General features: G+C 41.9%; 1 protein-coding gene across 4 annotated transcripts in view; it reads right to left on the reverse strand.

The window, feature by feature from the left end:
• Positions 1–27,906, reverse strand: part of LOC109889214 (protein strawberry notch homolog 2) — a 106,419-nt gene that overhangs the window by 51,629 nt on the left and 26,884 nt on the right. For all 4 annotated transcript variants that reach the window (XM_020480471.2, XM_020480470.2, XM_020480469.2 and 1 more), the window contains exons 2-4: positions 19,397–19,596; positions 15,746–15,834; positions 1,535–1,637 (exon numbers count right to left, since the gene is read on the reverse strand). In XM_020480471.2, coding sequence (XP_020336060.1) covers positions 1,535–1,637; positions 15,746–15,834; positions 19,397–19,507 — 303 coding nt within the window. In that variant the 5' untranslated portion in view covers positions 19,508–19,596. The remainder of the gene's footprint in view (positions 1–1,534; positions 1,638–15,745; positions 15,835–19,396; positions 19,597–27,906) is intronic.

Genomic DNA, 27,906 nt, shown 5'->3' on the forward strand with positions numbered 1-27,906 from the left:
GTGGATGATATCCTTGATGATCCTTGTAGCGTCATACACAAGAAGACTTGAGGCTGTAATCGCTGCCAAAGATGCTTCAACAAAGTACTGAGTAAAGGGTCTGAATACTTATGTAAAAGTGACATTTCAGTTTTACATTTTTTATAAATTAGCAAAAATGTCTGAAACCCCATGACAAACCAAACAGGTTATTGTGTGATGAGGAAATAAGAAATTTATAACATTTTATTTTAAGGTTGTAACCTAACAAAATGTGGAAAAAGTCAAGGGGTCTGAATGCTTTCTGAAAGAACTGTATATTATTTGTGGGTTGAGTTGGAGACAGTAATTCAGACAACTAGAAAGGCCAGTCTAGGCCAGTCTAGATATAAAAGCTAAATGAAAAAGTAGGAAAATCCCCTATGAAATACCACACTGAACGCATAACATAGTTCCTATATGACAAAGACAAGCTGCTATCTTTGTTCTCCTAAAATCCCCATCTGAATATCATGCTGTTATCAGAATAAAATCACGGGGCACCTACACTCATTCATGTGTCTACAAAGCAAAACTGACATTTCAGAGGTATGTTTGTGTCATATGACACCGGTGTGTGTGTGTGTGTGTGTGTGTGTGTGTGTGTGGAGCTCTGTACAGTGTGTGCAGCACCCATTTAAGTCTACACCACACAGCTGGGCAGTGCCAGGGAGCTGTAGGGCATTCAGTCCTCCCAGGCATCTGTGCGCACTTGGCATGTGCCACACTTGGGTAAGAGGCTCTTCATAAAGTAAATAGGCATACCCCCAACCACTGAACACTCATTACTCACCAGCCACCTGAAACAGGACAGGCCGGATGTGAGAGGTATACTGACTGGCTCTTCATTAACACATCACTGCTCTCCTTTACCCACAGCTACTGGAGCCCAATGAGTTAATACCATAACACACAACCTCCATACTGTCAACCCAGATGAGAAGTAAATGGTCTGTGTTGTTAAGGCTAATCTCAGTCACTAGAGGCCAGGGGAGGGATTCATTTTCCATATGAAGAGAAGTGGAATTGCCTGGGTTGACACAAAGTGTGTATAAGTGGGCAATACAAATGAAGATAATAAATATAGCCCATAGGATGCTACATATAAACAGAGGGGGGGAAATTCCCTGTCCCAAAAGCCCCAGGGTGATCAGTGGTGCATAAACTCAACAAGCAAATATGAGGAAGAAAGCAAGAGATACAATTCCTCCATGCAAAAACTCCCTGAAAAAACCCACGCTTTCAAGTGTTTCTCAAAGGTGCAATGAGACCAACCATTTTCCTCAGAGTGACAGAGTGAATAGAACCTGATGGCAACAACTAAAGCCCTGATAAATGACAGTGGCTTATTAATAACAAGCCTTCACAGGAAAAGGAGCAGGTAGCGTAGACAGTGTCAGACACAATGTTTTAATCAGTTTCTACAGCCAGGAATAACCAACCATGCATCATTGAAGACAGGATCAGAGAGCGAGACAGACGGGGACAGAGGGAGTGTGATATAGGCAGCTCTTACCTGAGGGAAGTCTCCGTTCCTGGGGAGGTTGAGGAAATCGTCATGGAACCCTGAATGGCTGAACATGTCCAAATCGGGCATGGGAGCATTCAAGTGGTATTGCCTGAAAAAGGTCAGAGGTAAGGCAGCTTAAAGAGATGTACTAAGAGGTTGAGAGCAGAGCGCTGTGGATAGCAGGTTTCACAAGGGAACTCCCTAGTCATCATTAGGTGGGCAGAAGTTGAATCAGAAGGCGTTTGGAATCAAATTAAACAAAGGAAACTAGAACGCAGTGAGAATTTTGCATAGCATGGTTGGAAAAACAACCGTCTCATACTAACCCAACAAAGACAAAACTAAGAGCAAGAATAGTGAGAGGATAAATGGAATAAATAAAGTCAACATGCACAAAGTGGAAACTGTCAACCCGTACAAACTGTGGAGTCATAACACAAGCTATTCAACCAAATGAGTCATTATCCTAAAGGAGATCTCTTTTATTACAACCAAATCTCTATTTGTGATGTAAATGGCATGTTATAGAAGGGTCCAGACACATTAACAGAAGTGCTTTGCTATTTGGCTGGCAGACAGACAAGTAAATTAGTTTACAATGAAAAAGCAAAGTACTTTTTGCAAAAATTATACATGGCCATCATATTTATAATGTTTATCATAGAAAGAATGTAGCCAGCTACAATTCCTGAATTTTCGCTTGAAGTTAATCTGGCATTTTACTGGGAAAAAAAGGCTACCCCGAAAAATACCAAATTAAAGTAGCTATAAATCAGTCAGAGCACGGTCTCCTGATGAATTCTGATCCGAGTGGAGAAGTGCAACTGAAATTACAATAAGAAGCATTTTAGATCTGGGTTTACAAAACGCAAAGATATTTCTGGTGCATTTTTTTTTCTTTGTGAAAAACTAAGTTCTGCGTTAACGCGATCCCTAAGTTTAACTATAGTGTTCGCTTTCTGCCATGTTTGAGAAAATAGTACAACTGCCACTGCTATTTTGATTTCCTTGTTTTTGTGTGTGTGTGTGTGTGTGTGTGTGTGTGTGTGTGTGTGTGTGTGTGTGTGTGTGTGTGTGGTGTGGCATGTAAACATGCTGCTCCAGAGCCAGTGCGGTTCTTCCTTCAGACAAGCATGCATCAAAACACAATAGAAAATGTCTATATATAGTGTGTGCAAATGTAGTAAGATTAGAGAGGTAAGGCAATAAATAGGCCATAGTGGCAAAATAATTACAATTTAGCAATTAAACGTGATAGATGTGCAGAAGATGAATGTGCAAGTAGAGATGCAAGATGGGCTATGTACAGGTGCAGTGATCTGAAAGCTGCTCTGACAGCGATATGATTCCATTCGTTCCAGTCATTGGCAGCAGAGAACTGGAAGGAAAGGTGGCAAAGGAGGTGCGGGCTTCGGGGATGACCAGTGAAAAATACCTGCTGGAGCACGTGCTATGGGTGGGTGTTGTTATGTTGACTCGTGAGCTAAGGCGGGGTTTACCTAGCAAATACTTTTTGATGACCTGGAGCCAGTGGGTTTGGCGACGAATATGAAGTGAGGGCCAGCCAACGAGAGCATATAGGTCGCAGTGGTGGGTAGAATATGGGGCTTTAGTGACAAAACGGATGGCACTGTGATAGACAACATCCAATTTGCTGAGTAGAGTGTTGGGGGCTATTTTGTAAATTACATAGCCGAAGTCAAGGATCGGCAGGATAGTCAGTTTTACGAGGGTGTTTGGCAGCATGAGTGAAGGATGCTTTGTTGCAAAATAGGACACCGATTCTAGATTTAATGTTGGATTGGAGATGCTTAATATGAGTCTGGAAAGAGAGTTTACAGTCTAACTAGACACCTAGGTATTTGTCCACATATTCCAAGTCAGAACCCCCCTGGCGAGCTTCAATGCCATACAATTCTCCTTCTGTGGCCTCCAACTGCTCTTAAATGCAAGTAAAACTAAATGCATGATCTTCAACCGATTGCTGCCCGCAGGACAGGTGCGGGCAGCAATCGGTTGAAGATCATGCATTTAGAAGGAGAATTGTATGGCATTGAAGCTCACCTGGAGGGTTGTTAACACATTGTCCAAAGAAGATCCAGATGTATACAGAAGGGTGTAGCCTGCGTAGAGGTCCAGATCAAATAATCACCAGCAGCAAGAACAACATCATTGATGTATACAGAGAAGAGAGTCGGTCCAAGAATTTAACCCTGTGGTACCCCCACAGAGACTGTCAGAGGTCCAGACAACAGGCCCTCCGATTTGACACACTGAACTCTATCTGAGAAGTAGTTGGTGAACCAGGCGAGGCAGTAATTTGAGAAACCAAGGCTGTTGAGTCTGCCGATAAGAATGTAGTGAATGACAGAGTCGAAAGCCTTGACAAGGTTGATGAATACAGCTGCACAGTATTGTCTCTTATCGATGGTGGTTATGATATTGTTTAGGACCTTGAGCGTGGCTGAAGTATACCCATGACCAGCTCAGAAACCAGATTGCAGAGTGGAGAAAGTATGGTGGGATTCAAAACGGGCGGTGATCTGTTTGTTCACTTGGCTTTCGAAGAGCTTAGAAGGGCAGGGTAGGATAGATATAGGTCTGTAACAGTTTGGGTCTGTAGTGACTCGCCCTTTGAAGAGGGGGATGACAGCGGCAGCTTTCCAATCTTTGGGTATCTCAGGCGATACGAAAGAGAGGTTGAATAGGCTAGTAATAGGGGTTGCAACAATTCATTTTAGAAAGAGAGGGTCTGGATTGTCTAGCCCGGCTCATTTGTAGGGGTCCAGATTTTGCAGCTCTTTCAGAACATCAGCTATCTGGATTTGGGTGAAGGAGAAATGGGGAGGCTTGGGCAAGTTGCTGTGGGTGGTGCAGGGCTGTTGACCGGGGTAGGGGTAGCCAGGGGGAAAGCATGGCCAGCCGTAGAATAATGCTCATTGAAATTCTCAATTATCTTGGATTTATCGATGGTGTTTCCTAGCCTCAGTGCATTAGGCAGCTGGGAGGAGGTGCTCTTACTCTCCATAGACTTTAGTGTCCCAAAACCCTTTGGAGTTTGTGCTACAGGATGCAAATTTCTTTTTGAAAAAGCTAGCCTTTGCTTTCCTAACTGCCTGTGTATATTGGTTCCTAACTTCCCTGAAAAGTTGTATATCGCCGGGGCTATTCGATGCTAATGCAGTACGCCATAGGATGTTTTTGTGCTGGCCAAGGGCATTCAGGTCTGGACTGAACCAAGGACTATAACTGTTCCTGGATCTACATTCACTTGTAAATGTCCAAACTCACCAAAAATGATATTTCGGTAGCACCTACCTACAGTGGGGCAAAAAAGTATTTAGTCAGCCACCAATTGTGCAAGTTCTCCCACTTAAAAAGATGAAAGAGGCCTGTAATCTATCATAGGTACACTTCAACTGAGACAAAATGAGGAAAAAAATCCAGAAAATCACATTGTAGGATTTTAAATGAATTTTTGCAAATTATGGTGGAAAATAAGTATTTGGTCAATAACAAAAGTTTCTCAATACTTTGTTATATACCCTTTGTTGGCAATGACAGAGGTCAAACGTTTTCTGTAAGTCTTCACAAGGGTTTCACACACTGTTGCTGGTATTTTGGCCCATTCCTCCATGCAGATCTCCTCTAGAGCAGTGATGTTTTGGGGCTGTTGCTGGGCAACACGGACTTTCAACTCCCTCCAAAGATTTTCTATGGGGTTGAGATCTGGAGACTGGCTAGGCCACTCCAGGACCTTGAAATGCTTCTTACAAAGCCACTCGTTCGTTGCCCGGGCGGTGTGTTTGGGATCATTGTCATAGTGGCCATAGGCCATAGTGGAGTTTGGAGTGTGACTGTTTGAGGTTATGGACAGGTGTCTTTTATACTGATAAGTTCAAACAGGTGCCATTAATATAGGTAACGAGTGGAGGACAGAGGAGCCTCTTAAAGAAGACGTTAGGTCTGTGAGAGCCAGAAATCTTGCTTGTTTGTAGGTGACCAAATACTTATTTTCCACCATAATTTGCAAATAAATGTGATTTTCTGGATTTTTTTTTCTCTAATTTTGTCTGTCATAGTTGAAGTGTACCTATGATGAAAATTACAGGCTTTTCATCTTTTTAAGTGTGAAAACTTGCACAATTGGTGGCTGACTAAATACTTTTTTGCCCCACTGTATGTAGGTGCTGGATTGCACATTTTTTCCCCCGTTTGTGCTCGTTAGCATATTTGACAATATGAAAATTGGGATCTCACCCAACTCTATGGGGTCCCTGAAAAAACATGATCAAAGGCTCCAAAATGTCCTTTTAGAAATTGCAACACTCTCAGTATAGTGACACGTCTTTGTTGTACACGTGAAATTGTGTCATACCAAACTTTATCCGCAACATTACATTACATTTTTTTGCGACTCAAGCGATATCTCTCAGTCCATTCTACAGGTAACTGTTAAAATAAAAAAAACAGTTGAGTAAATTAGGGACACAAAATATATTGAAAGCATGGGGTTCTTGAACAGGAAGTTCAAGACAATCTATGCCAAGGTGCATTGATACTGTTTTGGATGCTCGTGGTGGCCCAACACCAGTATTGAGTAGCTTGGATGAATAAGTTGCCCAAAGTAAACAGCCTGCTCCTCAGTCTCAGTTGCTAATATATGCATATTATTATTAGTATTGGATAGAAAATTCTAAAGTTTCCAAAACTGTCAAAATATTGTCTGTGAGTATAACAGAACTGATATTGCAGGCAAAACCCTGAGGAAAATCAAACCAGGAAGTGGCTTCTATTTTGAAAATGCCATGTTCCATAGCCTGCCTTTGCTCCATTTAAAGGGATATTCCTTTTTGAATTTGAATTTTTCGTTTGAATTTGCTTTTCTGATTTTCGTGACCAAGCTACTTTGATGCTAGGTGTTCATAATGTTTTGTCGAGCGATCAATAAACTTACAAATGCTTGGATTGCTTTCGCTGTCAAAATCTGACACGACAGGTGGATTAACAAAAGGCTAAACTGTGTTTTGCTATATTGCACGTGATTTCATGAATATAAATATTTTTAGTAATATTATTTGAATGTGGCGCTCCGCAAATCAGCGGTTGTTGATTAAAATTATCCCGTTAACGGGATTGCAGCCATAAGAAGTTAAGACACTTGCTGGCATTTCCTTTATTTTGGCAGTTACCTGTAGCAGCAGGCTACAACAGTTCGCACCTGTTGTTTACAAAGCATAAGACAAATAACATTTGATTTGAACGAGTTCTGTATGAACAGAAGAGGACTGGCCACCCCACATAGCCTGGTTCCTCTCTAGGTTTCTTCCTAGGTTTTGGCATTTCTAGGGAGTTTTTCCTAGCCACCGTGCTTCTACACCTGCATTGCTTGCTGTTTGGGGTTTTAGGCTGGGTTTCTGTACAGCACTTTGAGATATCAGCTGATGTACGAAGGGCTATATAAATACATTTGATTTTGATTTGATGGCGATAACGATAAACCAGGAGGATTCTCCGTCATCGTTTAAATCTCCAGTTTGGGAACATTTTGGCTTTCCTGTAGATTACACTGGCGATGGACAGATAGAGTATGTTGCCACTGCTTAACGAGATTAGCATATGCAGCTGCCAACACCTCAAACATGTTGACACATTTACGCCGATATCACCCCGGTATTCCTACCACCTCTTCATTCAAGCAGCCCTTCGCAGCCAATTCTGACTGGGCCAAATAAATGACAAGAGCGATAGGTATGTTTATAGCCATGGATATGCACCCATTCTCAGTTGATGACAAGAATAGGTGGTTTCAGCAACTGGTGAAAGTGCTCGTGCAACATTACGAACTTCGCCCTGTCGCACCCATTTCAGCAAACAGATAAGCCAGGTCTATATAAAGCAAGCTAAAGCCTTAAGTTGTCAATGAATTGGCCAATGCATCCTATGTTGCGCATACTTCAGATGGATGGACCGCCAGCGCAAAACAGAGATGCTTGTTCTAGGTCCCAAGAAACAAAGAGATCTTCTGTTGAATCTGACAATTAATCTTAATGGTTGTACAGTCTCAAATAAAACTGAAGGACCTCAGTGTTAATCTGGACCCTGATCTCTCTTTTGAAGAACATATCAAGACCATTTCAAGGACAGCTTTTTTCCATCTACGTGGCATTGCAAAAATCAGAAACTTTCTGTCCAAAAATGATGCAGAAAAATTCATCCATGTTTTTGTCACTTCTAGGTTAGACTACTGCAATGCTCTACTTTCTGGCTACCCGGATAAAGCACTAAATAAACTTCAGTTAGTGCTAAATACGGCTGCTAGAATCCTGACTAGAACAAAAAATGTATCATATTACTCCAGTGCTACCCTCCCTACACTGGCTTCCTGTCAAGGCAAGGGCTGATTTCAAGGTTTTACTGCTAACCTACAAAGCATTACATGGGCTTGCTCCTACCTATCTCTCTGATTTGGTCCTGCCGTACATACCTACACGTACGCTACGGTCACAAGACGCAGGCCTCCTAATTGTCCCTAGAATTTCTAAGCAAACAGCTGGAGGCAGGGCTTTCTCCTATAGAGCTCCATTTTTATGGAATGGTCTGCCTACCCATGTAAGAGACGTAGACTCGGTCTCAACCTTTAAGTCTTTACTGAAGACTCATCTCTTCAGTGGGTAATATGATTGAGTGTTGTCTGGCCCAGGAGTGGGAAGGTGAACGGAAAGGCTCTGGAGCAACGAACCGCCCTTGCTGTCTCTGCCTGGCCGGTTCCCCTCTTTCCACTGGGATTCTCTTCCTCTAACCCTATTACAGGGGCTGAGTCACTGGCTTACTGGGGCTCTTTCATACCGTCCCTGGGAGGGGTGCGTCACTTGAGTGGGTTGAGTCACTGATGTGATCTTCCTGTCTGGGTTGGCGCCCCACCCTTTGGTTGTGCCGTGGCGGAGATCTTTGTGGGCTATACTCGGCCTTGTCTCCGGATGGTAAGTTGGTGGTTGAAGATATCCCTCTAGTGGTGTGGGGACTGTGCTTTGGCAAAGTGGGTGGGGTTATATCCTTCCTGTTTGGCCCTGTCCGGGGGTGTCCTCGGATGGGGCCACAGTGTCTCCTGACCCCTCCTGTCTCAGCCTCCAGTATTTATGCTGCAGTAGTTTATGTGTCGGGGGGCTAGGGTCAGTTTGTTATATCTGGAGTACTTCTCCTGTCCTATTCGGTGTCCTGTGTGAATTTAAGTGTGCTCTCTCTAATTCTCTCTTTCTCTCTCTCAGAGGACCTGAGCCCTAGGACCATACCTCAGGACTACCTGACATGATGACTCCTTGCTGTCCCCAGTCGACCTGGCCGTGCTGCTGCTCCAGTTTCAACTGTTCTGCCATATTATTATTGGACCATGCTGGTCATTTATGAATATTTTAACATCTTGGCCATGTTCTGTTATAATCTCCACCTGGCACAGCCAGAAGAGGACTGGCCACCCCACATAGCCTGGTTCCTCTCTAGGTTTCTTCCTAGGTTTTGGCCTTTCTAGGGAGTTTTTCCTAGCCACCGTGCTTCTACACCTGCATTGCTTGCTGTTTGGGGTTTTAGGCTGAGTTTCTGTACAGCACTTTGAGATATTAGCTGATGTACAAAGGGCTATATAAATACATTTGATTTGATTTTGATTTGGTTACAGAGAGTAACTTAACAGTGACAGCACATCATATTACCCCAGACTTGAAAATGAGAAGTACCATGCTAGGAAACACAATGCTTTTATGAGTCACACAAGCGCTAATTTTTCTCTTTGTAAGAAAACATAGCATAGGCCTAGACAATGTCTGAGCCATGTTTACATATTGATTTCACATGCATGTTGCACTTTATTTTTGTGTTGTTGATGAGTAATTGTGTGTTTTCATTTAATAAGTGTTGGTATTCCTGATTGTGCTCTCATCAGGCATTATTTGACTCATGATCATATATGAAATCAGGGATACCAACACTTTGTATTTTCTTCAATAAACACAAATGAACTACAGTAACTGTTGGCATTGAATTTTCCAGCTGTGCCGAAACCTGACCCCAAAACGTACCGAACCGTAGGTTTGGTGAACCATTACACCCCCATTGACAAACTCCTGTATCTGTTAGGCGAAATACCACAGTGTGCGATCACAGCAGCAAGATTTGTGACCTGTTGCCACAAGAGAAACCAGTGGAGCACAAACACCATTGTACATTCAACACACATATATATATATATATTACACACACACACACACACACACACACAACCAATATTTATTATCGGTTTATGTATTTTCCTATGCCAATCATACTACAACTACTTGCACACTGTTACAACTTTGTACGTAGCTAATAATATAACATCTGACATGCCCCTTTGAATTGAGTTGAGAGAGAAAGAGTCAGAGACAGAGAGAACAGCCCCTACCCGTCATCGGGTTCCATGATCCACAAAGGCCACGCTGACCATACTGCCTTTGTCCAGTCAGACTCGCACAGACATCACACACTGGAGATGTACCAAGTCGACTCACACACCATCACAAAGACACTGGAGTGGCACAGCTGTGTGGAGTTGTGTCCCTCTACACTCAGGGCTTCATGCGACTCCGCTCTGACATTAAGCGAATGGAGGCACTCCACTATTTCACTTTTGCTCCTTGGAATCACAATCCAGTTCAGTGGGAAAACACCGCTTCACTTCTGCTGCCTGTTGGATATTTTCACTTTCTCACTGAGTCACGGCAGGCAGGGCATGACGGTGACAAAATGAGGAGCGCAACATAGAATGAAATCCCGTGTGAGTTAATGTATACAATGGGGGGATTGAGGGACAAAACTGTCCTCCAACCCAGGCCACAGACCAGCTGGAGGATCATTGATGGACTTGAGGTTGTTATTTAAAGAGAACGGGAGAGATAAGCAATTGGGAGAGTTGCTGGTGGTCTAAACTTTATGTTTGTCGGTTTCATATGTATATCAAAGCTGGGTGTGAGGGGAATTTAACATGGAGATTCAGGGATGTGATTGGCACAAGATGTGTGGTAAATCTCAAAAAAAGCAAGCCAGATATTCTAGGATCAGAAGTCCGGGTTTCCGGATTGGTGTGGAAAATTCACACCTGTAATCGAACATCTTTATTTTAAAGGGTCACCGTCAGCCACCAAGCTGGGGGTCACAGTGCAGCATCCTAAAGCTTCCAATTGGCTCGTTCATTCTCCTTCCGCTCCCCTGTAACTATTCCCCAGGTCTTTGCTGTAAATTACAATGGGTTCTCAGTCAATTTACCTGGTAAAATAAGGGTTAAATAAAAATGACAGTGATAATTGCTACCTTGCCAGAAGGTGTCAGCACTAGCAGCATTCCAATAACACAAAGTCAGCCTTTCCCGGATGAGTCAGCTTTATGTAGTGTTACAAAACTCTCAAATATTTCTATAACCAACTGTGACAAAGGCTATTCCATGTATCGGACTGGTTCAAGCTGGTGTTGCACAATTTAATGTACGTAGGGCAGGCCAAACAGAAAGTAACCCATCTTCCAGTAAATGCTTTATTGACTACCGAGTATCACTTCTCACCTGATGCATAACTGTTATTGAATTCTGAGGAGATAAATCGAGTTAAAGTGACAACCTCCGAGTTGTAATAGTTTAGTCAGGACAGTCATCGGGTAACCAAAAGTGGAATGCAATAATATTCAGAGAAGTCAAACCTACATTGCTCGTCTCGAATTACAGGCTTGTCCAGACAAATATGGATTACAGAGACCCAGACGAAAGGCGTGTTTGATCATCTATAGAATACTAGCATAGAAAGGTTCAGAACATTTGTGAAACATCACAGCAGAAAAATATATGGCAGAAAGATGGGAGAGGTTGACAGTAGCTGACGGCTGGGACTAAAACAAATAAAAGAAATAAAAGAACAAATAAAATAACTATTGTAAAATATACTGCGTCTGTAAAATGTCAAATGTATATACTATGCATAAACTGGAAGCTGAAGCCTAAGTATTGTTGTCCATTATTTTACTCCAATTAAGGCAGTGGTGGTATAGTTAGGGGTAAATCAAGTTTTTTATTTTTATTTTTTTAGATATGTATATATATGTATTTTATAACAAAAATATTGGGAATTGGAAAAGATGCAGACATTACATTGATAGAATCCACAATTTATCTACAATATTAAAGCTGATCTACCCCCTAAAAACATTGAAAAAAATTTAAAAATACTAGCATGGGCAGGAAGGGCAAAATAAACCCACTCAAAACACTAACAGGAAGAGTGGGGGGTTAATAACAATATCTTGTTTTCCTAGAAGAGGTTTAATATTTCCTTGTGTGACAAGCCAGCAGAATGTACCAAAAGACATGTGACACAATGATCCTTCCCTGGCCTAACCCTTTACTTACCACATCAGGAGCTTTCATTCTGACTTCCAGACAAACCTGACATTCATTTAGCTACTTCAGATTATCAACTCGTGTCAATCTCCCACTCTGTGTTAACCAGTATGTGCGTCAGTCAGGGTTTGGTTTCAGTTCCATTTACATGAAGGATTACTTTTTAAATAGGTAGCCTGTTTCAATTCACTATGGAATCACCACTGTACTGCAGACTAGGGCATTAGTCTGAAATACTGCCAACAATGCAGACAGAGGAACAGTTTGCATTTAAAATGACCCATACATGTTCCAATACAGCTGCAGGCCTACACCCTAGATATCTACTGCTTTTGAAGTACTGCTGTAAACAGAAGCTCAAGCTGGTGGGTGGCCTGTTTGTCAAAGCATTGATACATGAGATACACTGTGAGGCAAAACCACATGGTGACGAAACTGAGGGGGCATGTACAGCCATTTGTTGGATAGCAACCCTTGAATACACACACACACACACACACACAACCCTGGCTGGATCTCACGCTCATTCAGTGAGCTCTGTATTGTATCTACCCAGTCAGCATCTCAATGACATCTTAAAATAGTGTGTGTGTGTGTGTGTGTGTGTGTGTTTTTATTTTACCTTTATTTAATTAGGCAATTGGGTTAAGAAAAACATCTTATTTTCAATAACGGCCTAGGAACAGTGGGTTAACTGCCATGTTCAGGGGCAGAACGACAGATTTGTACCTTGCTCGGGGATTCAATCTTGCAACCATTCGGTTACTAGTCCAACGCTCTAACCACTAGGCTACGTGTGTGAGTGAGTGAGAGAGTGGTGAGTAAACAGAGTGTTGGAGACCGACCCATTCACATTTCTGCACAGGACTCTGCTCACACTGAACACGGATGTGAGGATGAGGCTGAGACTAATTTAATCACTTGTCTTCCAATGTACCACAGGACTTGATCAACTGTATGGTAACTAGCAAATCCATTTTAGCTACAGTAAAAAACATCTAATTATATGTCAGTGAGATCAACTCTCTGCACTTAATGACGGCTACAAGGCATCATTCTGATCAGCAGAGCTGAAGACGATACAGTAGATTACATTCCCATTTAGGGTCATTGCAGGTCCACAAATCTGTTATGTCTGACATTGTTATTTGCCTTGTTCTCATGCTATTCATTGGACGTCTGGCTACAATTACAGCAAGAAAGACAATGCAATTAGGAGACAAGCAGGACTAATACAGCTGATAAGTATAGTTGTAGAATCAAATCAACTTTCATTAGCCTAATATTTTATCTAAGTATGCTACTTCATTAAACCACTCAGGGAAAGGGGGGGGGGGATGATCTGCAACAGAGATGACAGATTAAAGAAGCCATTACCAATGAACTAAAGTCTGAGGAAATGTGAAAACCACAGGTTTTGCAAAGAGGTAGAGCAAACTACATCAGTTAACCCACTAGTCTATTTTATAACAGATTCACTATATGGAACAACAGATCAGCCACCCCAAAGACAATCTCAAGGAATTTTGTTCTGAAGTATGTGCCCCATGTCTGAGAGACAAGAAAGATCAGGATTTTTTTTAACATGTATTTAACCCCTTATTTTTGGCACTAAACAGTCTCCATATATTTGTTCATTTATTTCTTCAACTGGTACCTAGATACGAGTGTTGTGAGGCCTGTGGGTGTCCTAGCGCAAAACAACGACATGTACGTGTTTGTGAGGGTCATCTTTCCACAGAGATGTCATATTAGTGTGTAGCCCAAACTGTTTGGACGGTTTGGGCTAAAGTGTTCTAGAGTGTGCAGCAGTCTAAGGCACTGCATCTCAGTGCTAGAGGTGTCACTACAGACCCTGGTTCAATTCCAGGCTGTTTCACAACCAGCTGTGATTGGGAGTCCCATAGGGCGGTGCACAATTGGCCCAGTGTCGTCCAGGTTAGGGTTTGGCTGGGGTAGGCCGTCATTGTAAATAAGAATTTGTTCTTAACAGACTTGAAAGGTTAAATAAGGGTTAAATAAAAAAATGAAAGACAACTTCTGTCTGAAGTCGGTACCGCCGATCTGACGAGTGGGGGTCGTTACAGACAATTTTATGATAAGACCGCTTTAGCTGTCACCTTTCACCGCAGATGCGGAAGTGCGGATGCAGGGGATTGAGACGAATCCAATTCAAAAACTGATCTCTAGCTTAAACTGACTGATTTTATTGTGGGTAATTTATTTATTTTTTCCTTCGGGGGCTCGGATATCGACTCTACAGGGTTAAATCAAAAGTTGGTAGGGATTTGAGGTTTGGGTTAAATATAGTCTCTTTGCCATGTGGTACATGGGAAAACTGAATGGAGAAAATGCTATAAAAACATTGAACTAACTAACCTGACCCTGTTAAACCAGATGAAATCATGTGTACACAACTGGTACATAGATAGGCCTTTCTGGGCATACAATTGCCAGTGTGCGCGAGATGGAGGTAAGAGTTAGGAGCTCTTATGTGTGTGTGCGCATGTGCTGTGGTGTACGTCTGAGAGGTGAGGGTTAGGGGGCAGTGTGAGAAACACATCTCAGTTGACTGGGAGGCCAGGGAACAGCCCCAGCTGCCAGATGCAGAGATAACCTCCACCCTCTACAGCGAGTGTGACGCCAGCCAGCCAGCCAGGCATGCAACGTTCCACGGGAAATTAAGGAGACGTAATAAGGAACTGAAGCCCACCCCCACATTTTAAGACTGGCACTTATAGGACAATCTACATAAGACTCATTACACACTAGTACTTTGACTGGTGCTTTATTGTCAGGGTACTTTTGAATTATTATTTGCATTTAATAAACCAGAGTCCAACGTAAACTTTGCTTTCTCACTGGCCCAGTTGGCCAAAAATCTACTGGCCCAAACAGGACTTCTACTGGCCTGGACATGGTGTAGTTTTTAAATGCATTGGGGTCATGCAGGGCTTATAGGTTGGCATGACCTCGCTCTATACATTCAGCTATTAATAGGAAAAAAAGTTGTGGTTGTTGTTTTGGCTCTGTACTCCAGAAATGTACTCCAGGAATGATACAATGACTATGATGTTAAAGTGCAGACTGTCAGCTTTAAATTGAGGGTATTTTTATCCATATCGGGTGAAACGTTTAGTAATTACCGATTTTTTGAGTACATAATCCCCACATTTTAGGACATCAAAAGTATTGGCACAAATTAACTTGTGTATTAAAAGTAGTCAAGTTTAGTATTTTGTCCTAGCACACAATGACTACATCAAGCTTGTGACTCTACACACTTGTTGAATGCATTTGATGTTTGTTTTAGTTGTGTTTCAGAGTATTTTGTGCCCAATAGAAATGAATGGTAAATAATGTAGTGTCATTTGAGTCCCCTTTATTGTAAATTAAAATATGTTTCTAAACACATACATTAATGTGGATGCTACCATGCTTATGAATAATCCTGAATAAATCGTGAATAATGTTAAGTGAGAAAGTTACTCACAAATATCATACCCCCAACTTTCTCACTCATCATCATTCACGATTAATTCAGGATTATGCGTAATCATAGTAGAATCCACAATGTAGTCGTGTAATTTTATGTAATTCTGTCCTTCAGCTGTAATTATCTATTAATGTTATTTATTATGTCATGTTTTATATTTAGTTTGGACCTCAGGAAGAGTAGCTGCAGCTTTGGCTGTAGCTAATGGGGATCCGAGTAAAATTCATAAAAAAATTACTAAATACACATCACAAGTAAAACAGCAGAGGGGAGGGTGAGGTATGAGAAGTGATTGGTTACTTACTGGTTTCCAGATTGCATAGGGCAGTGTGCGTTGTAGCCTCCAGACTGCTGTGAAAATGATGCCCAGGAACCAGAGGGATACAGATAACTCTGAAACAGAGTAGATAAAAGGTTCATTAGTATACCATGCCTAACAAGACTCAAACACTATATGCGACTGGATATCATATGGTCAAAAATGCTTTGTATTTATATTGTCAAATTACTTGGGCAGGAATCGTATAACAAAAGATCTCTGCATTCATGAAGGGGGGGGGGGGGGGGTGTAAACTTGTGCACAAATTATATATTTTTTTAAATCACCAGCCATTTCACAGGTAACCATTTAGGTTGTCTTTGTTCCTCTGGGTCATTCCTCATGAGGGGCCACATACCCAATTGTATAATTAATTTCATGCCATTCTAATTTTGCCATGGGGCGGATATTTTTTGGGAGAGTTTTACACAATTTCCTACAATTCTATTAATTTTCCATAAGGTGGAAAACAATGTTTGCAGATTTGAAATTTTTTAAATTATATGAGTGAGAGTGACTAACAAAATCAATGGGGGGGCCCTCGGTTGGTAATTTGACAATGATTACTTACTGCTAGAATAACTTAACCAAACTTAAATATGTTAGCTGGCATGGGCTAATTGAGTGACTGCAAGGGGCTGACATAATAGAACAACTGCTGATAAACAAAATTTTAAATTGCACCTTGTGTATTCTACTATCCCAAATCTCAACATTAAGTTGAGATCAGTGGGCCACGCCACCAGTTGCCCATTCCTGCACTATATAGTACCAGCGTCTCCTAAAAGCGAGACATACTTTCGCAAGGCACTGTATTCGGCCCACTTGAACTTTGCGACCTTTTGCCACATTTCAGGCTTCAAACATAAAGATATATTTTGGGAAGAATCAACAACAAGTGGGACACAATCATGAAGTGGAACGACATTTATTGGATATTTCTAACTTTTTTAACAAATCAAAAACTGAAAAATTGGGCGTGCAAAATTATTCAGCCCCTTTACTTTCAGTGCAGCAAACTCTCTCCAGAAGTTCAGTGAGGATCTCTGAATGATCCAATGTTGACCTAAATGACTAATGATGATAAATACAATCCACCTGTGTGTAATCAAGTCTCCAAATAAATGCACCTGCACTGTGATAGTCTCAGAGGTCCGTTAAAAGCGCAGAGAGCATCATGAAGAACAAGGAACACACCAGGCAGGTCCGAGATACTGTTGTGAAGAAGTTTAAAGCCGGATTTGGATACAAAAATATTTCCCAAGCTTTAAACATCCCAAGGAGCACTGTGCAAGCGATAATATTGAAATGGAAGATATCAGACCACTGCAAATCTACCAAGACCTGGCCGTCCCTCTAAACTTTCAGCTCATACAAGGAGAAGACTGATCAGAGATGCAGCCAAGAGGCCCATGATCACTCTGGATGAACTGCAGAGATCTACAGCTGAGGTGGGAGACTCTGTCCATAGGACAACAATGAGTCGTATATTGCACAAATCTGGCCTTTATGGAAGAGTGGCAAGAAGAAAGCCATTTCTTAAAGATATCTATAAAAAGTGTCGTTTAAGGTTTACCCCAAGCCACCTGGGAGACACACCAAACATGTGGAAGAAGGTGCTCTGGTCAGATGAAACCAAAATTGAACTTTTTGGCAACAATGCAAAATGTTATGTTTGGCGTAAAAGCAACACAGCTCATCACCCTGAACACACCATCCCCACTGTCAAACATGGTGGTGGCAGCATCATGGTTTGGGCCTGCTTTGGATGGAGCCAAATACAGGACCATTCTGGAAGAAAACCTGATGGAGTCTGCAAAAGACCTGAGACTGGGACGGAGATTTGTCTTCCAACAAGACAATGATCCAAAACATAAAGCAAAATCTACAATGGAATGGTTCAAAAATAAACATATCCAGGTGTTAGAATGGCCAAGTCAAAGTCCAGACCTGAATCCAATCGAGAATCTGTGGAAAGAACTGAAAACTGCTGTTCACAAATGCTCTCCATCCAACCTCACTGAGCTCGAGCTGTTTTGCAAGGAGGAATGGGAAAAAATGGCAGTCTCTCAATGTGCAAAACTGATAGAGACATACCCCAAGCGACTTACAGCTGTAATCGCAGCAAAAGGTGGCGCTACAAAGTATTAACTTAAGGGGGCTGAATAATTTTGCACGCCCAATTTTTCAGTTTTTGATTTGTTAAAAAACGTTTAAAATATCCAATAAATGTCGTTCCATTTCATGATTGTGTCCCACTTGTTGATTCTTCACAAAAAAAATAGTTTTATATCTTTATGTTTGAAGCCTGAAATGTGGCAAAAGTTCGCAAAGTTCAAGGGGGCCGAATACTTTCGCAAGGCACACTAGTTAATACATGAACGAGTATCAGCCTGGGAAATCTTGACCCTCATCAGGCCCAGTATCGGTCGAGATAACTGTGTCAGCACAAAGACGTCAGCGTCCCACCACAGATGTCAAGTCTAATGCATGACTGCCATTGTTAGTGTTCCAGGTCCTTCTCAAATTGCAGGGGTTGCAGCAATTAGCCTTCAGAAATGGAGACCATAAAAAAAACATTTCACCTGTGATTTATATTAAATGTCAGTGTTTTTTTGCTTCAATAGAGTGATCAGGCCCATGTAATTAGTTTTCCTTCACACAAAATACATTATTGCAACACATTAGTAAAAAAATAACTTCATTTTCATCAGATGACAACATAAGTGCAACGCTATTTGGCTAGCAGCCAAACGTAAATTAGCTTATAATGGAAAGGCAAGGTCTTTCTTGCGAAAATGATGCATGCCGATGTTTATAATATTATTATTTATTACCAGCTACATTTTCTAATGTCTTACATTTTACAGGAAAAACGTACACAGAAAATTACTGAAGAAAAGTACTTAGAAAAGTACAGAAGAAAAAGTACACATAGAATGCCGTTCGCGAATGTGGGAATTTTATTGGTCTGACGAACAAAGATTTCTCATCTGAATGGAGAACTGAAGCATAAAATTTGTCAGAACGCGAGCAGAAATGACAATAAGAAGCATTTCAGATCTGTGTTTACAAAACACAGCAAGATATTTATGTGTTTTATTAAAAATGTTCGGTGTGAAAAATGCAGAATTCTGCATTAACGTGACCCCTGAGTTGAAGTGTCCTTAACCACCATGAGTTATTATCAGGCTGGGGGAGAGAAGCACCTGATCTGTTTAACTAGTTGCGGGTCTTTGTTGACACTTTGCTGAGTACTTCTTGCTTAGATAGGGAGGGAGATTCAATAGACTGAGGGCACATCCTGCATGTAAATATAACCGACATAACATTCCCTTCCCTAACCTTTAACATTAGTGGCTAGGGAGGAAATGTAACCTGGCCCCTTGGTCTCTGACAGTCAGCCCCCCCTGTAGGCCAGCCCAGAGGCCCAGAGGTAGAGGGGCCAGTGGAGATCCAGAGATAGAGTTCTGCATGCCGTTAGCCATGCTAACAAAATGTTTGATGACAATAAACATTATTATTTGCATATGTAGCCTTTTAATATTAGCATATTATGTAGCCACATTTTCCTGGAAATTTGAGTTGACCAAAATGGGTGGATGTGTAAATGTGTGTAGTGTGCAACTGACATACCTCCATATTGGAAGAGGCAACTTCGAAAATGCTGCTGTCCAGCTGTGGCCCCTCTGGGTGCAGGTAGTTCTCCCCGTCCATGGCCGGTGAGGGTGATGGGAGGCTGGGCATCAGGTTGCAGGCTGACACATGACCTTTGACCTTCACGTACGTATGCTGGCTGTGTCCTACAGAGCTTATACCAAGGCCCACTCCATCCCCTGGAGAGCGAGAGAAAGACACATAGAATTTGAATAGATTGAATTAAACCCCTAACTATTCACGTGGTAGCGCGTCATGTTATTCATCCAGTAGTGTAGTCTAATATAACTGTGTAAAACCTGTACTGTTGTTTTGAAGCAGTAGAATATACATACCGTTTTACCTAAAGTCAAATAGCCTAATTGCATAATGGTTTTGGGTGCTGTAACACCAAGTAGACTAAAGCAAATGGGTCCTGTCAATCAGGAATGATGAGCTAAGACAAGTCTGTACAAAGGCTGCAGTTTTTAAACAAAGATAATGCATGAACGTCACTATGACAGGTTTGATTACGTCGGACTAAAATGCGTAACAGGGTTTGTAGTGAAACCAGCATGGTGAAACTGTGTGGGATGGCAACAACGTCATCTGGGGAATATCACTCAAATTACATCCAGATTGACTTACAATCACTTACTTGAAGTTCCAAACAAAATAAATGTCAGATCAATCAAATGACAGCCTACTGCTTATTATGCATTGAAACATCTTAACGTTGCAAATCATAGGATAGCAAAATTTAAATCATGAGTTTGTTTGTAAATGTAGTGGGATGTCAGTCTTCTTCGCACACTGCTACATTAATTTGCTGCATTCACAGCTCAATTGTAATTGGAAGTAGCTCATTGTTCCTGATTGACAGGACCCATTTGCTTTATGCCTTCTGACATCACAGCAAATTCCACATGCAATGCTATTAAATTCACAGCTCTCATTGATCTAGGAAGAGAAGCGGAAGAGTTGCTGCTGCCTTGGCAACAGCTAATGGGGATCCTAATAAAATAGTAAATACTAGCTGTAGACAGAGGGGGTTGAGAGAGGATGGCAGGTGCTGTATGTTCCTGGACAGCTAGTTAGTGAGCCTACTGGAAAGGAAGCTTAGAGGACTCCCAGTCCCACCACCTACATCTCCACCAAGTTTGATCAGATGATCAAAAGAGGCTCCACACACCACCATGACCGATTGGCTGAATAACCTCAATCGCACTCCCTCCTGAAGGAGAAACAGTCAGATATGCATATCAAATAGGCACATAAAAGCCTGCACGCCAGGCTACATTGCTTCTATACCACTATCTGGAGCAATAGAAAGCTAGTGTGAGGGCTTGTTGTTGCTTTAACATGCTCTTTCCCCCACCTCTCTCACTAATCAAACTATTCCCTCCCTCCCTCCTCACCAGCACACAAAGAACAGACCTGTCCACCTGCACCAGGGGGCATAGCCAAAAGTCTAATGGAGTTCATATGAGGGTTTCAATAAGCAGTCCTTTGTACTACAGCCTGACCTAGGCTGGCAGGCTCCTCCCCAGGGTGTGTGGATGCTGACACTTAAGTCGTTTTTCTAACCACAGGACCTGACCAGGTAAAACTGTACTCATGGTCATAGTTATAGGCTATAGCTCCATCTATGGTCCAGAAAAACAGCTGGCCCTACTAACACTTTGGAAACCATATTAGGTTTCCATATTAGGTACAGTCAAACCTGGTAAAGAACAGATACATGAGAGGAGTGTGCATGTGTTTGTGTGAGAGTGGTGTGAAGGAGATATGCGGCTGTGAATCCCACAATCACAGGCAGGTGATGACTTAATCAGTGTGACAAACACAACAGTCCATCTCTCTTCATTAATCCCCACTTCGCTCTCTCTCTCTCTCTCCTTCATTCTCTCTCACCATCTCCGTAGCGTTGAGATTTATTCCCAGCATGCCTGGGCCTTTTCCCACTTTCCCTCCAGTCGATCCAACCATCCCCCATATCACCGGCAGCAGTTCATGTCTCCTAGCAACCAAGAAAGTCTCTCTCTTTAGCAGCCCAGTGTCTGAGGACAATAAATACGGATAATTATTGGGTTCCCAGATGTTCTCTTCCTGTAAGGCCTATTATCAATACAGGAAAACAGGAAAAACTTCCTGCCACTGAAGGAGGGAGAGAGAAGGGCGGGAGGCTAACAATGTAACTAGTGTTTCATTCACTCAGCAAAACACACACACAAGGAAAGCATTTACTATACCTCCATGGATTATTTAAAAGCTTCTGGCCTATATTGAAATATATAATGCTTTTCACAAGTACAGGGGGATGGGTTCTAGGGTGAGGAGGGTGTCCCATTTGTAAGACAGTAACGCAAAGACCCAGATCTTTTGTATTAAACAGTTTAAACTTAAAGCCTATTGTAGAGTAGTAGATAGGGGGGAGGGGGTTCATTTCAGAGTCAAAGGAGTGAGTATACAGTGTAATATTGTCATTGCTTCAGAGTAGGGATGTTAACCTTTAAATCGGTTAGCTGGTTCGAAAAAAATACATTTGACCAGTCATGCTTAAAAAAAAATCGGTCTATGGGTTAATTTGCATAATTTAGTGGAATTTTGTGTGTATTTTGGTAGTCATGCATCTTATTTATCCCACGGGCCCAGCATACAAAGTCTAGTTTGTGGAGCGGAATAGCCAATCACTTGTCACACGACGCGAGAGCAGTGCCTCAAAAAACTGGTATTGGAGTGAAACGCTTTCTGTAAACCCAGTCATCGCGCAACAAATAACAATTAAAATGAGCCATTTTTATTTGTCAATCTCAACTCGTAATTAAAGCGCACCTCCCATTCGCGTGCATAACCGATAGTCAACCGTAGGCAGGCTATCAGCGTGTCACCCACCTCTTTGCAATGTGAGCTTGAGGCGGTATAAATAGTTTGAAACCTGAACGTTTTACTTTACTTCAAATAATGAGGTACGTCTTACCTTGCTTCAAAGAAGCAAAAATCCACCCATAGAAAATAGGTAATTATTGTATTATTTTATTGGATTTCATATGAACTTTCTTTCGTTGTCCAGAAGCCAAAATCATAGTCATATTAGAAACCAATCCTAGTTGTTGCTATTAGATTTCCTCTCCTAAATTTATATTGTATCTCAATCTCATGGAATCGCTCACATTAGGTGTGCTGTTTAGAACTGTTTTCCCGCGAATTGCATTTTGGAAAATGTTTGAAAAATGTGTTTTATTTGCTGCTTCATTACAGGAGTTGCATGTTCAATATTATAGCCTTTTGACTGAAAGACGATAGGCTTGCTAATGTTGCCTGTTTCCATTAAGCTCTTGATGAAAAAGGTATGTTCCTTGTATGCGTGCATAGTATCAGAGAGGAAGAGGCAAAGCGAGACGTTTCACAATCGCTAATAAATAAATAAAAAAATATATATATATTTTTTTAAATACAGTTTGTTGACCTGTTGATGAGGGTTGGTTAGTCGGCAACAAATTGACTGAGATGTCCATCCCTACTTCAGAGACTGGTGCTGGTGGTGGTTGGTCTAGCGACCCCCTCTCTTAGCCTCCCGACTGGGTGGCCTGACATATTATAAACCAAGGGGGTGAGGTGCAGATTATTTATGTCCCTGCATTTTATAAATCTAGCCTTGATGAAAGAATTCAAGACCTTTAAGAGGGCTGAAGTACAAGTTATGACCTACATTACAACATATTAGGTTTTGATTATGAACAAACATCACATTTGGTTGTAACACTGTATTTTCCACAGCCGTTTCCCCATGTTGCTGAGTGCCAGCTAGCCAAGCCACCAGTCTTCCGGTCTCTCATTCTGACTAGGCACTCAGCCTGCCAGCTGCAACACATGGAAGTCATCCAGGGAAGTGTGACTCCCTTAATCTGCTAAATCGCAGCTACGCGCTCACGAGGACCACCATCCTTCCACACAGGAGGGGAACAACAGCCTCTTCCTCTGTGGCAGTGCTAGCTCAGCCTGGGTCAGGGGCCGGGCAGAGCTGAGTCCACACAGCCAGCAGGGAGGGGAGAGAGCCAGGCAAGGCTGACTATGGAGTGCTATGGCAGGTTCTTTTCCTACCATCTATAATGATAAAGTTGCCTAATTAAATGCCAATCTAAGGTCATTCAGTTTTGCATTCATGTGTTAAGGTTACGATTTGTAAAGCATAAACTGATAGTTGGTCTGGCCTGTGCCCAAGGGCAACTACTGCCCGGAGTGGTATGGGAACATGCCCCAGGTTAGTGGTGTCATCTCTACCACCCTGTTCGCAGGCCTCCACCTCTTCACCCCTCGTGTGATCCATCACTCTTTAAAAACACTTGTCTTCCCTTGCTCCTCAAGCCTGGCATTAATCCTGCTTAAGGCAGAGAGTAAATCCCTTAATGAAGATGAAGTGGGCCGTCCATTAACTACGCTCTCAAGTTTAGGGCATCCTGGCAGCAAGGGTGACACACACACACACAGGGTTGCAAGAGGTTTCATATGAATGAATGACAGACCAAACCTTTTACATCTGTTCCCGTTGAACAGAGATACCATCTCAGACCTCACGATTGACAACACTTCTTCCCACCTTTATGTGGATCCCAGGAAGAGTAGCTGCTGCATGCCCAGTAGCTAATGGGGATCCTAATAAACAAAACCTACAAAGTCACTCACTTATGTCCTCACCTATTAAATGTCTGATTTCAATAAGGTTATAGAGCCATGCTACATTACATTAAACCAGTGGGTTGGTGGTTATGACAGTTTGGCATACCATGCTGGATTAATTAGCCAAATTATTTTAAAAAATGCCTAAAAAGGAACAAGTTACTTCCCTCGGAAACACAGTTGTCATTCAAAACAGTGAATTATTAAATCAGGTATTTTTCAACACGCCATTATCCATTAAGCGGCACTGACGCACAGAGAGGATGTATGGACAGTTCGGTGACAAGGGAGGAAATTACAAAGAAAAATGATCAAATGACTGAGTAATCAAATCTGCAGCGCTATCAAACAGGAGGGAGATAGAAACAAAGTGTTTTAAGAGCTTGCTGTATTGTTAGAGTTTCTGAATCCATTAATATATTAATCATGCTGCACATGATTAGAAGCAACATTGGAATGAACACCAAAAACCAACAGAGGAAGTGGCAATGCTTTTGTAACCAATTTACATTCAAGGGACATTATCTCCATAATGAAGCATTTTGTTCCAAATTGGACAGAATCATCACATATTGCCATGCACAATGTCAGAATTGCTGCAGCAAAATATCACAAGGGATTGAGTGAGTCACATAAGTCACATTAAAATGAAACCCAGAAAGGCCAATTCGCCATATGAGAGCTCATGATGAATATTATTAGCCTAATGACAATCTCCAGCTGTATGAGACATGTGATTTATCAACATGAGGGTGAATATTACAGGGAAGAAATGACTCAGAATGAGTCTTTTGTTGTGTTGAAAAGGAGAGGGGGAGAATGAGAACCACCAACAGTGGCTTGCTGACACCAGAGCCCCACTATCCACCAGTTCAACAGATCTAGATCAAAGCCAGGTAACATCAGAGGAAATGGATCCACTTATCTGGTCTCTTCTAGGTGGCCTATATATGTAGTGGGAAATTGGGACTAGGGTGTCATTTGAGATTACACCCGATTCACTCTGATTAGTCTCTAAAATGGTTCACTCACACTGCATTCAATAAACCTAGATAATAAAATGTAAGCCAACACCCATGCCCTCTGTCCTGCAATACAACAGAAAACTGACATAACTTACTCATAAACATGATTGTAGCCAACTGTGTGTCAGGCGGTTTATTCCTCTTCAATGTGTCTGTTTTATAATTCGAGCACAAGCAGCATCATTCTAGAGATGCATCCTGGCTCTCCCTGCCTCTCGGTCTGATCAAGAGTAAGCCTGGCCGGGTGAGTGTGTTCAGGCTGTAGTGTCACGTGCTGCTTGCCTCTCACCCAGCCTGACCCTGCCTGATGCTGTGGATTTGATGCTGAAGACTGGCTCCCAAAACCCAAACAAACGCCAGCCAATCCCTTCTCGTTGTGTGAGTAAGTGAGCATGGGGCAGGGCAGAACCAAATGGGCTCGGCTGGAGGCATTAGACCATATACTCAGCGGACCTGCAGGCTGGCGGAGATGATTCATACAAACTGACCCAGTTCTAAGTATATGTGTACAGTGGGCCTGTGCCAGCTCAGCTGTGGACTTCGACAGCAGAGACTCCTATTACACACCTGATCATCAACAGGACCAGACTACCGCATCAAGCCAGTGAATGAGGCTGGCTCCATTGTGTGTGGTTTAGACTGAATGTTTTTTCTCCTTTTTTTCAACCGCCTAAGACAAAATACGTTTTCTGGATTGAAAAACGCTTAGTATAAACTTAAACGACTAAAATCAGACAAAATATGTAGAAAAGATAATGGGCTGATACATTTGTAGTCGGAAATTTACATACACCTTAGCCAAATATATTTAAACTCAGTTTTCACAATTCCTAACATTTAATCCAGGTAAAAATTAACTGTCTCACGTCAGTTAAGATCACCACTTTATTTTAAGAATGTGAAATGTCAGAATAATAGTAGAGAGAATTATTTATTTCAGCTTTAATTTCTTTCATCTCATTCCTAGTGGATCAGAAGTTGACATACCCTCAATTAGTATTCGGTATGATTGCCTTCAAATTGTTTAACTTGGGTGAAATGTTACGGGTAGCCTTCCACAAGATTCCCGCAAAAAGTTGGATGAATTTTGGCCCATTCCTCCTGACAGAGCTGGTCTAACTGGGTCAGGTTTGTAGGCCTTCTTGCTCGCACACGTTTTCTCAGTACTGCCCGCAAATTTTTGATAGGATTGGAGGTCAGGGCTTTGTGATGGCCACTCAAATACCTCGACTTGGTTGTCCTTAAGCCATTTTGCCACAACTGTGGAAGTATGCTTGGGGTCATTGTCCATTTGGAAGACCCATTTCTCCAAAAAGTACGATCTTTGTCCCCATGTGCAGTTGCAACCCGTAGTCTGGCTTTATTATGGTGGTTTTGGAGCAGTGGCTTCTTCCTTGCTGAGCGGCCTTTCAGGTTATGTCGATATAGGACTTGTTTTACTGTGGATATATACACTTTTGTACCTGTTTCCTCCAGCATCTTCACAAGGCCCTTTGCTGTTGTTCTGCGATTTATTTGTGCTTTTCCAAAGTACGTTCATCTCTAGGAGACAGAACGCATCTCCTTTCTGAGCAGTATGACGGCTGCGTGGTCCCATGGTGTTTATACTTGCGTTCTATTGTTTGTACAGATGAACGTGGTACCTTCAGGCATTTGGAAATTGCTCCTTGTGGAGGTTTACAATTGTTTTTCTGAGGTCTTAGCTGATTTTTTTTATTTTCCCATGATGTCAAGCAAAGAGGCACTACATTTGAAGGTAGGCCTTGAAATACATCCACAGGTACTCCTCCAATTGACTCAAATTATGTCTATTAGCCAATCAGAAGCTTCTAAAGCCATGACATCATTTCTGGAATTTTCCAAGCTGTTTAAAGGCACAGTCAACTTAGTGTATGTAAACTTCTGATCCACTGGAATTGTGATACAGTGAGTTAAATAATCTGTCTGTAAACAATTGTTGGAAAAATTACTTGTGTCATGCACACAGTAGATGTCCTAACCGACTTGCAAAAACTATAGTTTGTTAACAAGAAATGTGTGGAGTGGTCGAAAAACAAGTTTTAATGACTCCAACCTAAAGTGTATGTAAACTTACGACTTCAACTGTATGTTAACAATTCTGAGTAATGAATTCAAGAGCATTGATTTTGTTATGTTTGAGCAGAAGAACGTAGTATTAGGAAATTTGCTTTAAAACTACAACATTTTCTCTCTGCTCCATGATGAGCTGCCAAGATGGGGGCCTCAAATTCTCTTGCCCGGGGCCTGAACCAAAGCCAGCCGTGCAGACGATCCTGCCACACTCACCAGCTAAAGCCCATTTTTATCCAGAAAAAAACCTGTGTGTTTCAACCAGCCCAGAACTCCCCCCCGCCAGGCTTCAACACCTCCCCTCTACACCCCCACTGCCTCTCTAAGATTATAAAATGGTGCTTCTCTTTTATGAATAATGTTGCACGGTATGCCGAAACGTCTGTACTTTTTCAATTATAGAACAAGAAGAAACTGTTTGGTACTAGAATTGTTAATACTTTCGGTACTTCTGTCAAATGTGTCTTACGGATCAAGGCTATCATCACAGCCGATGTGCGAGTGCACCGTGCCTACTCAACTTAGCCAGCGCTAGGAGTCTGGGCTAAATCATGTTAGCTTCACTTAGCCTGCTCTAGGAGTTTGGGATTTATTTATTTATTTATTTAACCAGGCAGGTCAGTTAAGAACAAATTCTTATTTTCAATGACGGCCTAGGAACAGTGGGTTAACTGCCTGTTCAGGGGCAGAACTACAGATTTGTACCTTGTCAGC

Source organism: Oncorhynchus kisutch, linkage group LG4 (genome assembly GCF_002021735.2).
Source record: "Oncorhynchus kisutch isolate 150728-3 linkage group LG4, Okis_V2, whole genome shotgun sequence".
Taxonomy (NCBI): domain Eukaryota; kingdom Metazoa; phylum Chordata; class Actinopteri; order Salmoniformes; family Salmonidae; genus Oncorhynchus; species Oncorhynchus kisutch.